The 13,233-nt window shown below is 50.7% G+C and overlaps 1 protein-coding gene across 5 annotated transcripts in view; it reads right to left on the minus strand.

Moving 5' to 3' along the window:
• Positions 1 to 11,637, minus strand: part of EFR3B (EFR3 homolog B) — an 88,207-nt gene extending 76,570 nt beyond the window's left edge. For 2 of the 5 annotated variants that reach the window (XM_021087771.1, XM_021087770.1), the window contains exon 1: positions 11,407 to 11,637. In XM_021087771.1, the coding sequence (XP_020943430.1) occupies positions 11,407 to 11,413 (7 nt within the window). In that variant the 5' untranslated portion in view covers positions 11,414 to 11,637. The remainder of the gene's footprint in view (positions 1 to 11,406) is intronic. The other 3 variants (XM_021087769.1, XM_021087772.1, XM_021087773.1) reach the window with 3 other exon arrangements.

A 13,233-nucleotide genomic window follows, 5' to 3' on the forward strand; every position in this document is an offset into this window, starting at 1 on the left:
AGAGCTGCAGCTGTAACCTACAGCCACAGCAATGCCAGATCTGAGCTGCATCGGCAACCTACACCACAGCTTGCAGCAGTGCTGGATCTTTAACCCACTGAGCGAGGCCAGGGATCAAACCAGCATCTTCACGGATACTTTGTTGAGTTCTTAACCCCCTAAGCCACAATGGGAATTCCTGGCATATTCTTTATTCTATATAAAACTATGATTGATGCAGGAAGGCATAGTAAGACGATAAAATACTATTGTCACTACAGGATTCTCTCTGACCTTAGAGAGATTCCCCAGCTCACCATCCCTGGTACCTCAGAAACCTGGGCCGCCAGGTAGGTATGATGGATGAAGGCACATGTAATTATCTTATAGTTCAATGCCAACATGTGAGCTCTTACGACAGACCAAAGATCTCTCCTAGATCCTAGGGAAAACAAAGAAAATTAAAGTAGAGGTTGTGTCCTCAAGAGGTTCACAGATCGAGTGTGTAAAGAAATAAATGGCATGCAGTGTGACAAATAAGTGACAAAAATAACAGCAAATTATAAGATACAGTGGGGACACAGAGAAGGCGTGGCAGAGGCTGCAGGGCTCTGGATTTTTCCAGCATCTATCCTGTATGATTCTGCTCTCGAAACACACCTCCCGCACAAGGAGGGAAAAGCTAGGAGGTACTGGGGAAGGAATGCATTGCTTTATTACAAGAGATCTTCAGTCAAGGTCTCTGTAAATGTTCTTGTACCTTAGGGCTTCCTCGTCACACCATTTATAAACGTTAAAGTACCATTCACCTAAAAAGAAAGTTGGGACATGAAGAAAAGTCTCTCTGAATAGTTATGATGAAGCTTGGAGCCCTGCCAAGCTCAGCATCTAAGATTCCGGGTTCTCAGATGCGTGAATTTACCTGGGTCCTTCTGTAGGGTAATGAGCATGTTAGCGTTTGAGCCCAGGATGCCTAATTCTCAGACTCACAGGCAGACTACGGAACGCACCTTAGGGCACTAAACCTCATGCAGCACCCACATTCCTAGATGTCAAGGCACAAAGAGACTATGTAACAACCTACGAAAAATACTCAGCTTGGAATTCTTCTCTTGTGGTGCAATTTGTTGTTTGGCACAAGACCCTTGCTATTGCCATCAGGTACAAAAGTGGTGTTTTAATCTCACATGCAGCTCTCCGAACACTGGCTTAGGAGACCATGGAGAGAAGGAACTCGGACCAGCTGCACGACCTTGGGCCCGTTCTTGGTCTCCGCGTCTCTGTGTTCCCCAGCTCAGCCATAGATGTAATGCCATCCACCACCCAAGGGTTGTTCTGAGTGGAGATAAGGAACAGAAATGACAGACTCAACAGTGCTTTATTTTACTAATGCATAAGAATTTAGCATAGTTGGACCGAAAGACGTCGCATCTGTCCTCTTTGTGGTCTAATTGATTTGCTTATCTTTCTGGTACAGGAATGGGAGGGCCACGGTCATGGACGGCCAATCGGCAGATGGCCTCTAGGAGACAGGAGAGCACTCAACAGCATGAGCACGATGGCTGGTGCCTCTCAGGGCTCCCTCCTGGCAGGCAGACTTCCCAGAGGCAGGTGCCCAGCTTGCCAATCTTGCAGGAGCTCTAGTTTGACATTCTCTTTTGTTTTTTGGGTTTGGTTTGGTTTGTTTTTTTGTGTGTGTGTGTGGTTTTTTTTTTTTTGTCTTTTTAGGGCCACACCTGTGGCAACTGGAGGTTCTCAGGCTAGGGGTCGAATCAGAGCTACAGCGGCTGGCCTACCCCACAGCCACAGTAACTCGGGATCCGAGCCTTCTCTGTGACCCACACCACAGGTCACGGCAGCGCTGGATCCTTAACCAACTGCTCGAGGCCAGGGATCAAACCTGCATCCCAGTGGATACGAGGTGGGTTTGTAACCTGCTGAGCTACAACGGGAACTCCTGGTTTGACATTCTTACGGCCAGATCCTCTGTCTAAGGATTCTACACCGTCTAAATATGACACAGGCATCCTCATAAGCAGGCATTATCACTGAATCTGGAGAGGGTGTGGCCATGCTCCTGAAGCAGCCACAGGAGTTGGTCAGATGGTGAAACTACCCCCTTTCATAGGTAAATGCTCTGTAATGTAAATGCATGTACATGGATATTTCCTCATTTGACCTGCTCACTATACAAAGCAGACTAATTATCGATCCCCACGTCATACAGGAAGGAACGGGCTCAGAGAGAGAGGAACTAACATCTAGGGTCCTGTGGCTAGAAGATGGCCCCTGGAGACTTGGACCATGGTCCCCCAACACACACACAGGGCCCAGCCTTGACCCCCCCTCTCCAAGACAGCAGTCCCTGCTTCCAGACTGGCTGGACCCGAAGAGATAGGGAAGGAGTTTGGTTTTGTTTTTTCGTTTTTGTTTTTGGCCACAGCAGCAGCATGAGGACGTTCCCAGGCCAGGGATCAAAACCTCGCCGCGGCAACAAGCCAAGCCACTGCCGTAACAATGCCAGATCCTTAACCTGAGGAGCCACCAGGGAGCTCCAGGAAGGAGTTTTAGTTCACAGACAAACTATCAGAAAAGCAGACGGTCCTTCTGTGAATGGAAGGCCCCAGACTCTGGGGTCCTTGGTCGTCCAGGCCAAGCACTGGCCATGTTATGAGCACTGAGATGCGCGTCCACGCTCCGCTGTTTTTCCTGCCGTCACTGGCACTGACCCACTCTCCTGACCTCTCTCACCTCGTTTCCTCATCTAGGTTCCCCAGACTCTTCCCAGGGCCCTTTCTCCCTCTGACAAGGCAAAAAAGTGATAAAAGAGGGGGCAGCAACTCCAACCAGAAGGGGGGGCTCCCAGCTTCCCCATCGATCAGCCTGGGACCAAGGAGAAGGCACGTGCCCACGGGGCTCCATCCCTGACTCTTTTCCCAAACCAACACCGACTGTGCAGTACGCTGAGCCCTGCAAAGGAAAGACCCGTGTTCTCTGAAATACTCAGAACATTCTAAGGACAGCAGTGGGGGCGGGAGTGTGCATCCGCATTCTGAAGCTGGAAGGCCGAGGTTCAAATCCCAGCCCCATCACACAACTGTGGAGCCGGGGTGGGTCCCTGAAACCCTCAGACCCTGAGTTTTCTCATTTCTCAAATGAAAATGATAATTCCCAACTCCTCGAATTTGGGGAGGATTTAATCAGTAAACACCCAAAAGGTCCTTGGCACATAACCTGCTGCGCTCATAGCTGGATCCAAGGAAGGAAACAAAGTAATAATAATTGCATGGTTATTCCAAACACAGTTGAGGCTGAACTAATACATAGAGGGTCAGAAGTCACAAAGAAATAGCTTTTTGAAATGACCTCTAGCTCAGGATTCCTGCTTTTGGCAAGGTTTCTGAGCACCTACTCTGTATCAGGCAGGGCTCCCAGCTGGAAAGGTGCGGGGGGTGGCGGCGGGGGGGAACAAGGCAAGGGAGCTCCCTGCTTTGCCGGGGCTACACAGACAAGAGAAGTGTTAGCTTGTGGTCAATGGCCAGACCGTGAGTGCATTGAAACAAGGCGCATGAATGAGAGGGACCCACAGCCTCCCTGGGTTGAGGCAGGAATGCCGTCTCCAGGGAGCAACCTCTCCAAAGACTCATACTCCTTCGGGGAAGGAGAAATAACATCAGCAGCTGCAAAGGGAGCAAAGAGCCTCGGCAAGTCCTGGCTTAGGGCAAACCAGGAAGGAGCTGAGAGCAGGGCCCACAGCAGTTTCAGAGGGAGGGGTCAGAATCCCTGAACTTGCATTTGGACTGGTCTTCCTACTCTACACACTGGGATGGGGCTGATAAAGGGACCAATGTTTTCAAAAGAATAATTTAGACCGATATTTATTAAATAGCTCCTTTAAAAAAATTTTTTTTTTTTTTTTTGCTCTTTTTTTAGAGCCGCACCTGCAGCAAATGGAACTTCCCAGGCTGGGGTCAAGTCGGAGCTGCAGCTGCAGGCCTACATCAGAGCCATAGCAATGCAGGATCCTTACCCACTGAGTGAGGCCAGGGATCGAACCCACATCCTCATGGATACTAGTTGGGTTTGTAACCCGCCGGGCCACAACAGGAACTCCTGAAATATCTCCTTTTTAAGGAGAAATTCAGGGAGGAATTTCTTTCAGATCTTAGCCTCTCAAAAAGCTTTATTTGTCCTAGGCAATTGCACTAAATTTTTTTTTATATATGCTTTGAGTCTTGCAAATGATTTTTCTCCTTTCTTGGGCTATAGGAAGCTCAAAACTGAACTTGCAGCAGGGTTGGTTGGTAGGTCTTTTTTCCCTGATACAACTTTATTTTTGGCTTTTCCTTTTTTCCTGTTTTACTCTTAAATTTTCTTTGCATTGATCTCTTTACTTACTGTAGCACGTGTGTGTGTAAAATATATGCTCCAAATCCTCTTTAGAACAACTTAGATTATAACAGATTTACTACTCCAGATAACTTAGCACTTTTTTTTTTTTCTTTTTAGAAAGAAAAAGTTCCCAGGCTTGGGGTTGAATCAGAGCTGAAGCTGCCGGCCTGCGTCATAGCCACAGCAATGCCAGATCCAAGCTGTGTCTGCAGACTACACAACTCACGGCAACCCTGGATCCCAGGCCCACTGTGTGAGGCTAGGGATCGAACCCAGATCCTCATGGATTTATTTCCACTGTTCCACAGCAGGAGCTCATAGCACCTATTTCAAAAAGAACTATTTTTAATATCTGCTTATATAACACACATTTTTTTTCTCTGATGGGAATTGTTTTAAAGTTTCAATTCACCTTATCCCCACCTGCACCCTTCCCACTCACCGAGTCCTACTGCTTTTTTTAAGGGGCAAACATCTTCCATTGCATGTGCGTAACTGTGACTGGTCCAAAGTCGTTTTACTCCTTAGGTTACTACCTGTGGTCGCAGCTTCTATCTCCTCTTCTTTCCTTCATTTTCCCACGACCCCTCCCCACTCTGCGCTGTGCCCCCTGTTTCATTTCTTTAAAACATCCATTGAGCAAATCAGCAATTTGACCATTTGAAACTCTTCACTGGCTCCTACTGCTCACAGGGATAAGTGAAAACTTCTTATCTTCACAAAATCTCCTTCTCCATCCAACATAATTCTCCACCTCAATTTTGCCCAGCACCAGACAGCTGCCCTAAACTGTCCCTGGACGTGTCTTCTGTTTCCCCACCTCCAACTACTTACTCACATGGCTGGTCTACCGGGCACAAGTCCCCCACCACCCCCACCATTGGGGGGTGGCCCCCACTCCCCACCCCCAATCCAGCCCTTAGAACCTCACACTGACACCTGCCCTCCTCAAAAGCCACCCAGATGGCTCCACCTCCCAGGGGTCTATTCCACTTCAAGATAGTGCTGGCGGAGCATCTGAAGAGTAACTCCAGTCCACCGGTGTCATTTTATTGACTCTGCCGGGTTTCGTTTTGTTTTGCTTTGCTTTTTTAGGGCCACACCCGCAGCACAAGAGGTTCCCAGGTGAGGGGTGGAATCAGAGCTGCAGTTGCCAGCCTACACCACAGCCACAGCAATGCCAGATCTGAGCTGCGTCTGCGACCTACGCCACAGCTCACGGCAACACTGGATCCCTAACCCACAGAGCAAGGCGAGGGATTGAACACGCAACCTCATGGATACTAGTTGGATTTGTTTCCGCTGCACCACAAGGGGAACTCCCCAAATCTGCCTCTTACTGTGTAATTTTTTACAGGTTTTACGACTCATTTGCCCACGGAAACTGTCATCTTCCTGATGGAAAGAACTTTCATACATTTTTTTTTATCCCCCATGATGTCACATACAGCCGACACTCCATAAATGGTTTATGTCTATTTCCGTCAACGCACAAAGCATAAAGCAGAGAACAGGCAAATGGTTAAATCCTCAATAAATAAAGTACTCATACTCATGTGACAGTTTGCTAAAATGCAAAAGGTTCGAAAACATAGGAAGTGTTTAACGTCACTAGTAATTAAAAATACAGGTTAAAATGATAGGATTTTTCTATCATATTGCAAAAGTTAGGAAGAAATCTCAATCTGTAATGCTTTTGAAAGTACAAGGAGATAGGTGCTCTCAAAACTGCTAGTGGGAGTTCCCATCATGGCGCAGTGGAAACAAATTGAACTAGGAACCATGAGGTTGAGGGTTCGATCCCTGGTCTCACTCAGCGGGTTAAGGATCCTGCCTTGCCGTGAGCTGTGGTGTAGGTCACAGACATGGCTTGGATCTGGTGTTGCTGTGGCTGTGGTGTAGGCCGGCTGCTATAGCTCTGAATGGACCCCTAGCCTGGGAACCTCCATATGCCTCGGGTGGGGCCCTAAAAAGACAAACAAAACAACACAAAACCAAACATGCTAGTGGGAGTATAATCAATACAAATTGAAAATAATTTGACCACATGTAACAAAGCTTTAAAATACTTATATGCCTTGATCAACCCATTTGGAGGGTTATAACCAAGGGAACTATTTCAAAGTTCAGAGAAAGCTTTGGGCACCAGGTACTCCTCCCAGGGTTATAACAATGAATCTTTATGAACAACTTAAATGTATAATAAAGAAATTATACATCCATTCAATGGACTGTTCCAGAACATTAAAATGGCATTAAAGGGCAGCCAGTAATTTTGTATTAACTTGGGGGTGGGGGAATGTTTATAGTCTAATGTTAAGTAGAAAAAAATAGAAAACAAAATTAGGTAAAATGAATAATTCTAACTATATAAACAAATGCATGGAGGGAAAGAGTGTACAAACAGTAGAAGCAGTTGTGCTTGTTTATAGTTTACTGTATTTTCCAGATTTTCTAGAAGAATTGGAAGACTACCAGAAAAAAAAAAAAAAAAAGATGCTTTTCAAAGCAGATTTTTCTTTTGCTTATACCAGGAACAGCATCACAAACACTGCTATTAGGCTTATGTGACATAAGTTTTTATTTTTATTTTTGCCCCTTTCTATAAATTAAGAAACAGAGAGAAGAGAGCGTTGAAGAACGCGAATGAGAACATGGCAGCAGGTGTCTCGTCCTGAATGATCCTGATTTGTAGAGCCAGCAAACAGGCTCAGAAAGTCAGGTCCAAAGTTACTGAGGGGCAGGGCCACCACCGTGACCAGGGTGACGCTCCAAGAGCAGGTGAGAAAGAGAAAAGAAAGGGCAAGAGCAGGTGAGCACAAGTCCGAGGGATAATTTATGTAACAACAGAAAAGGCGGGGCTTCTAGTGGGCAGGACTGTGGATGGGTTTTTCCCCTTCTCCCTTTTCTAGAGTCTCTACAAGGAGATATTAACTTTTTATTTTTATTTACAAATAAAATTCATAAATAAATGTCCTCTTGCGTAAGAGGAAAACTGCAGCTGTTTGAATTTCCTGAACTGGGAGCAGCAAGAAAGAGAAAACGCTTCCCTCACCCTGCCCCCCTCCTAAGGGGAGTAAGGGAGATGGGGGGGTGGCGGGGGGACACAGGCCACACATCTCCCCCCTCTCCCCCCAACAAGCCCTACACTGCACCCCGGGGCTGCCTTCGGTTGGAGCATGGGTGTGTGTGTGTGTGTGTGTGTGTGTGTGTGTGTGTGTGTGTGTGTGTGTGTATGTTCTGGGAGTCTCCTGCGATGAGAACAGCAGGATCCAGGGTGCCATCTGCAAAGGTGAGCCTCTGTACCCCACCCTGTACATCTCCACGCCACCCACAGCAGTCACACACGTGTGCTGTGCCATGCGCATGGACAGAAAGTTGGGCGCCGCTGCTGGGTTGCTATTTTCCCTACAGTCCGCTTTCTCAATCACAGAGCATGGGGAACGGCAGATGCTGGGGATGAGGCAGCACCTAGAGACGAGGGCTTCGTTAGAGCAGCTTCTGTGTTAGCGGGATGGGGCCGCTCAGGCGCTGGTTGTGGGCACGTCCTTTCCCAATCGTCTTGGGGGCCGGCTGCCCTAATTCTGGAGGGTGGCACTTCTTAGAGAGCTCAGCCTCCCCTGGTAGGGAAGTGGGGCGCCCTAGGCGGGACCATCCCGGGGAAAGGGATGGGGAAACTTTTAGTTATATAATTCCAACACACACACACACACACACACACACACACACACACACACACACACCCCTAATGGGAATCCATTTTTGCACAGAATCTGCCCACCATCTTCCGAGCCTTGGTACGAGGTGCTTTTTATGTTTGAGGTGCCTTGTCCACCTGCGTTGATGATGGGGGGGGAGTCACCTGCGTCTTCTCAGAGAGCCATTTCCAGAAAGGGACCGGGGTTGAGGAATGAGTGACAGGGGAGGAGGCAGCTGGAGAGGGTCTGATGAGGAGAAGCTGCTGTGGTGCAGCGGCTGGAAGGGCTACGGAGGGCGAGGGGCGGGTTTGAGGGGAGTGGGAGGTGACACAACCCAGCATCCTCAGGAGCTGGCAGAGAGGAAGAGAGATGGGTAAAGGCCCAAGAAGACCTGAAGGGCACAGGCCCTGTGAGGGCAGAACCTCCTCTAATGCACCGTCACATCCCGTGTCCGGCTTTGAGGTTCACACAGACCTGGGAGGTAGACGGGCTGTCGTCTTTCTAGACAGGGATGAAGTCCCCTGAGACCAACCCACTGGTCTAAGGTGACTCTGGTTGAGGTGGGCCGACCCCAGGCCTAGGATTCGTTCTGTCAAATGGCGCTGTGTTCTTCAGCAAAGACAAGTGGCCTTTATTCCCCCACAGACAAAAGGAAGAAGATGGGGGAAACTGAGGACACAGGAGGCCTGCGGTGCAGGGACAGAGGTAAGGGGAGGAGGGGACAAGGGGGAAGAGGAAGTAGATCTGTCCAGGATCAGCCCGCAGCTGAGAGGCGGCAGCAGGAGTGAGATTATACACATTGATAACGGGTCTCATAACCAAGGTGGATGGTCCAGGGACAATTTTACCTAAAGCTCTTAGGTGACTGGTGGCGCTACAAGGGGGCCTCACTGCCCATTGGTTAATAACAGCCCTGGTGGCATTTACCACGAACCTCAGGGGAGGGAGGGGGCCCTAGGCTAGGAAGCCTCAGTTGTCACTTTGCCCTTTCCCATCTAACTGTGTCACCTTAGATAAATCACTTGGGAAATAACCAAATATAAGAAGTCTAGGATTGTAAATCAACTATAAGAGAAAAAAAAAAATCTTACAAAAAAACTGCAAGCCTATGATTCTCTACCTTCCCAAGCTCCCCATCCGCATCTTTTCTCATCACTCTGTTGCTTCTGAGGAGAGAATGATGATAAGTCTGACATGAGTCTTTTCTGCTCAGGAAAGTCAAGAAAACACTAAAATGCAGGCCAGTGAGCCTTCCCGTTGGCGAGTGAGCACCTCCCGCACCTCCTAAGACATGGCTTTGCGCTAAGCGAGACTCAGTAATTGTCTCCCAGTAATTGTCTCCCAACCAGCACTGGTGTGACGTTGCTGCAGGCAACTGCCCAGAGGATCCCTTCATTAGACTCTTTCTACAAATGATTCTGGGGTAAGTACCCTCTCTGTTTGCATCTGGAGGAATAAGAACATATTATAAAGAAGAACTGAAAATCTGTACTGTACCCCCAAACAGCACCCAGATAGGCCAGCTTCCCCATTCACCTTTCTGTACCATCCAACTCGCCCTTGACTTGCTTCATACAATAGAGCCAGACTGAGACCCCAATGTCCAGGGATCCTGCGATCCGTCATCCAACTGTCTCGACTAAGGGCCACGAGTGACCCAGAAGAGCCAAGGTTCCTAATTCTTACCCATCCTGATGAGCCTTGTCCTAACTCCTTCCCCACTGCAGGTGCCCCTGCAGTCACATGCTTTTGTCAAGTGATCTGCAGCTTTAGGCTGCTCACTCTGCAGAAAATGGGGGGAAAACAGAGAGTAAGAAAATATAGCTCTCTCCTGGGAACCTCACAACCTCCTAGCTTATAAAACACAATGTTTTGCTCCCTCCCTGCAGAGTGCCCACTGGCCAGCAGAACAAGCTCGAAGCCAACCTCCCCTCCCACCTCGCTCCCCCCCCCGCCCCCGCCCCCCCCAGCCCATCCAAGAGAAATGACACTTGCTGAAGGGACCTGCTGAGGTTTCCACGTGGTTCAGAAATGCAGATGTGTAACCAACGGGGCAGGAAAGGAGACTGATTAAAAGGCTGAGTGTCTCTGAATTGTGAAGCCCACCGACTGCTGCGCCTTTGCTCTGTGCTCTCTCTCAGCTTCCTGTGCCTCCAAGAAACTTTGTGACTCACAGTCTGTTTGCAGAGCGAGGCAGCTGAGCAGCCTTGGCGATGGGTTAAATTGAGAATGTGCTTTTCTTCCAACACTTACCCCTCAGATGCCACCTGAGCCCCCACCTGGCAGTGAGGCTGGGAGCTGAGCATGGCTCCAGCTCTCTTGCTGACCCTAAATAGCTGCCGAAGCCTGCGTTCTGCTGGACTTAAGGTCCATGGGGATCTTCTCTCTCCTTTTGTCTGTCTGTCTGTCTGCTTCTCTCTCTCACACACACACACCAGCTCAAAACATCTGTAATGCAGCTGATTTCTAAACCGGTCTGGGTCTCCAGTGCCCCATTCCTCAGAACTGCAATCTGGGACCCAAAGAGCTCTTTTCTTTACCCACACTGCCTCCAAAACCAGATGAATTCCTGTACATTTTCAAAGCAGAACAGTGGATCATGAAGGTCTGGCTAACTGTTGCCTATCAGCTGAAGGGATGGCTATGGAAGGGGGCGAAAGAGGTCGGGGGAGAGGCAGAGGCGGCTACCCAGAGCTCCGCGGCCCCCTCGGCAGCGTCTCTCCCCTTCGTCACTGCGGAGGGTAAATCTGGAACTTGGGGAGTCTAGGTTCCGCGGGCGGCAGGAGCAGGCAGAGGCCAGGACCATCCAGGGGCGGCGAGCCCAGGCTCCTAGCACTGGCTCCCTGGCCAGCCCACTGCACCGCGGGCACCGCCTCCCACGTCCTCGGAACCCGCACAAGGCAGGCAGCGAGCGTCTCCCGCAATCCCGGACCGGCTTCCCGCATAAAACTCCCCAGCACAACTCGCTTTTGTTAATTCTGCAAATGCTGTCACACGACCACCTCCACCAACACCCCCTATCTGCTCGGCTCCAAAGGAGACTCGCTTTCCCCAGAACCCAGCCACTTCGGATCCTCCGAGCCCCTTCCGCCACCCCGACGGACCACCGCCCACCCTCCCCACAGCTCGCAAACGAGCGGCCCAAAGAACCTCGAGGACTCCAGGGTCCCCGGCCCTGGGCATCTTTGTCTTCCCAATACAGGCGCGCGCTCACAGAGCAACAGAAAGAGCCCAGCGGGGCATCGAGTCCGCGCCCCCTGCCCTCGCCGGGGCCCTGCCGGGGGACAATAGTCCACGTCCTGCAAGTTTGCGAGCCCAGGGGGTGAGCCCTCCTTACCGTACATCTTGGAGGAGCGAGCGCCTGCCGGGAGGCCGCGTCGCCTGCAGCCAGCCCCCGGCGGCGCCGGCCTTTCATTCACAGCCTGGGCGGCGGATGGCGGCGGCCGGCAGAGGCCGGGGCGGGGCAGGAGCGGGAGCGGGAGCAGGAGCGGGGGCTGCACGCGGGAGGGCAGGGGCCAGCAGCCGCGCGCCCATTCAGCAGCCGGGGCTGAGCGCGGCCGGCCTCCGCTCCGGTTTCTGGGCTGGGCTGCGCGGGGAGGGGCGGGGTCTATGCTAATGAAGTCCCTCCCCCGGGGCTCTGCCGCCGCCAGTCGCCCCGCCCATGCCCCGCCTCGCCCCCGGGCCATTCTCAGCCTCAGAGAAGCCCAAATCCCTAGAAGCACCTCTCCCAAGCTGTCGCCCCCAGGTGCTGGGTGGCACGTTTTCCCGCGGCAGCGTCCCCCAGGGAAAAGAACCCACCCAGCTCCCGTCGGAATCCTCTGCCAGATGGCTGAGCCCTCCCACAACCTGCGGGCCCCGAGGGTCGGCAGGGGTGCTGGAAGATGCAGATGGACAATCTCCCCCAGGTTTATCCAGAATGCGTTGGCTGAGCCGGGGGGGCGGGGCAGGAAGAGGAATTGAGGGAACAGCCCTACCCTCTCCCTTGGCCCCCTTAATAAATCTCATTCTCTAATTAAGTACTCAGCCCGTGGCCCTCCCAGCCACTCTCTGGCCAGGTACTTGCTACCAAAGCGTCCTTCCTGGGCCAAGGTACGCAGAAGACATACCCGTCCCACCCCTCAAGTGCTGCCGGAAGTCGGCTTGCTTTTCTTCTAGATTCACAAGTGTAATTCACAAGCTTTGCCGCCAGGATCCTCCCCACCTCTGCCCCAGGGCCGACTTCACCCTCTGTGACCTTGTGAGAAACACACGAAGGGGCAGAAGGCTCACGCCCACACCCTGAACATCTTCTAGCCCAGATCAGGACTTCCCTAAGGCTTCTCACAGTCACCTGTCCTTTCCAAACCTTTTCCTTAATTTCTCCTTTGACCCATGACTAAGAGGTTTTGTCCTCAAAATATTCTACTAATAGAAAAGTTAAGGAGGTGAAAATCTTAGTCATGTCTTCATGAAGAGGAAGGTGCCACTACGAGAGGTTAATTTATGTTCTTTTTCCCAGATACACTGAGCTGTGTGTCCATAAGCCAATCATTTCCCCCTCTGAACCTCAGCTTCCTGCAGGACTATTGGGGGAATTTAAATGAAACCTACATGAAAGTACACAGGGGGCACTCACATGTTTATTATCTTTCCTTCCTCACCCAGGGCAGGGAGAGAGCCAGAGAGATTCCAGGTCACTGGACTCTTGGAACAGTGCTCTCTCTGTTGTAGCCCAAACCTGTGTTTCCCCCTTTCTCTCTAGCCTCACCACCCCTTCCCTCTCCCTTGATGTTTCCAAGTTTTGCTCCTGTTCCTTTGCCTCATTTCATCCTTTAGCAGCACATGCAAGTCCCGGAGGCTCCATAGGAAATTCTGGGAAGGTTCCTGGAGCTCACATTAGACCCCTGGACGGCGCACAGAGAGGCTCTGCCTTCTTTTCTGCAGTTGAGGACCAGGTTGGGTGATTTTGAGGTTTCCTGGGAGCCACTTTTGCCCTTGAGCCAGAGCAAAAGGGAGAATTTGGAGTCTAGCTTGGTCTGGACACCCAGAGATACACGCCCCACAGTCTGTGCAACACAAAACATACTGATTAAACACTGGGGTCTGCAGCGCAGTGGGAAATACAGTGTGAGTCTTCACAGAGTGAAGTCGCTAGCAGGGAGTAGAAGACAAACATTGATAAAAA

This window comes from Sus scrofa, chromosome 3 (assembly GCF_000003025.6).
Source record: "Sus scrofa isolate TJ Tabasco breed Duroc chromosome 3, Sscrofa11.1, whole genome shotgun sequence".
Lineage (NCBI taxonomy): Eukaryota > Metazoa > Chordata > Mammalia > Artiodactyla > Suidae > Sus > Sus scrofa.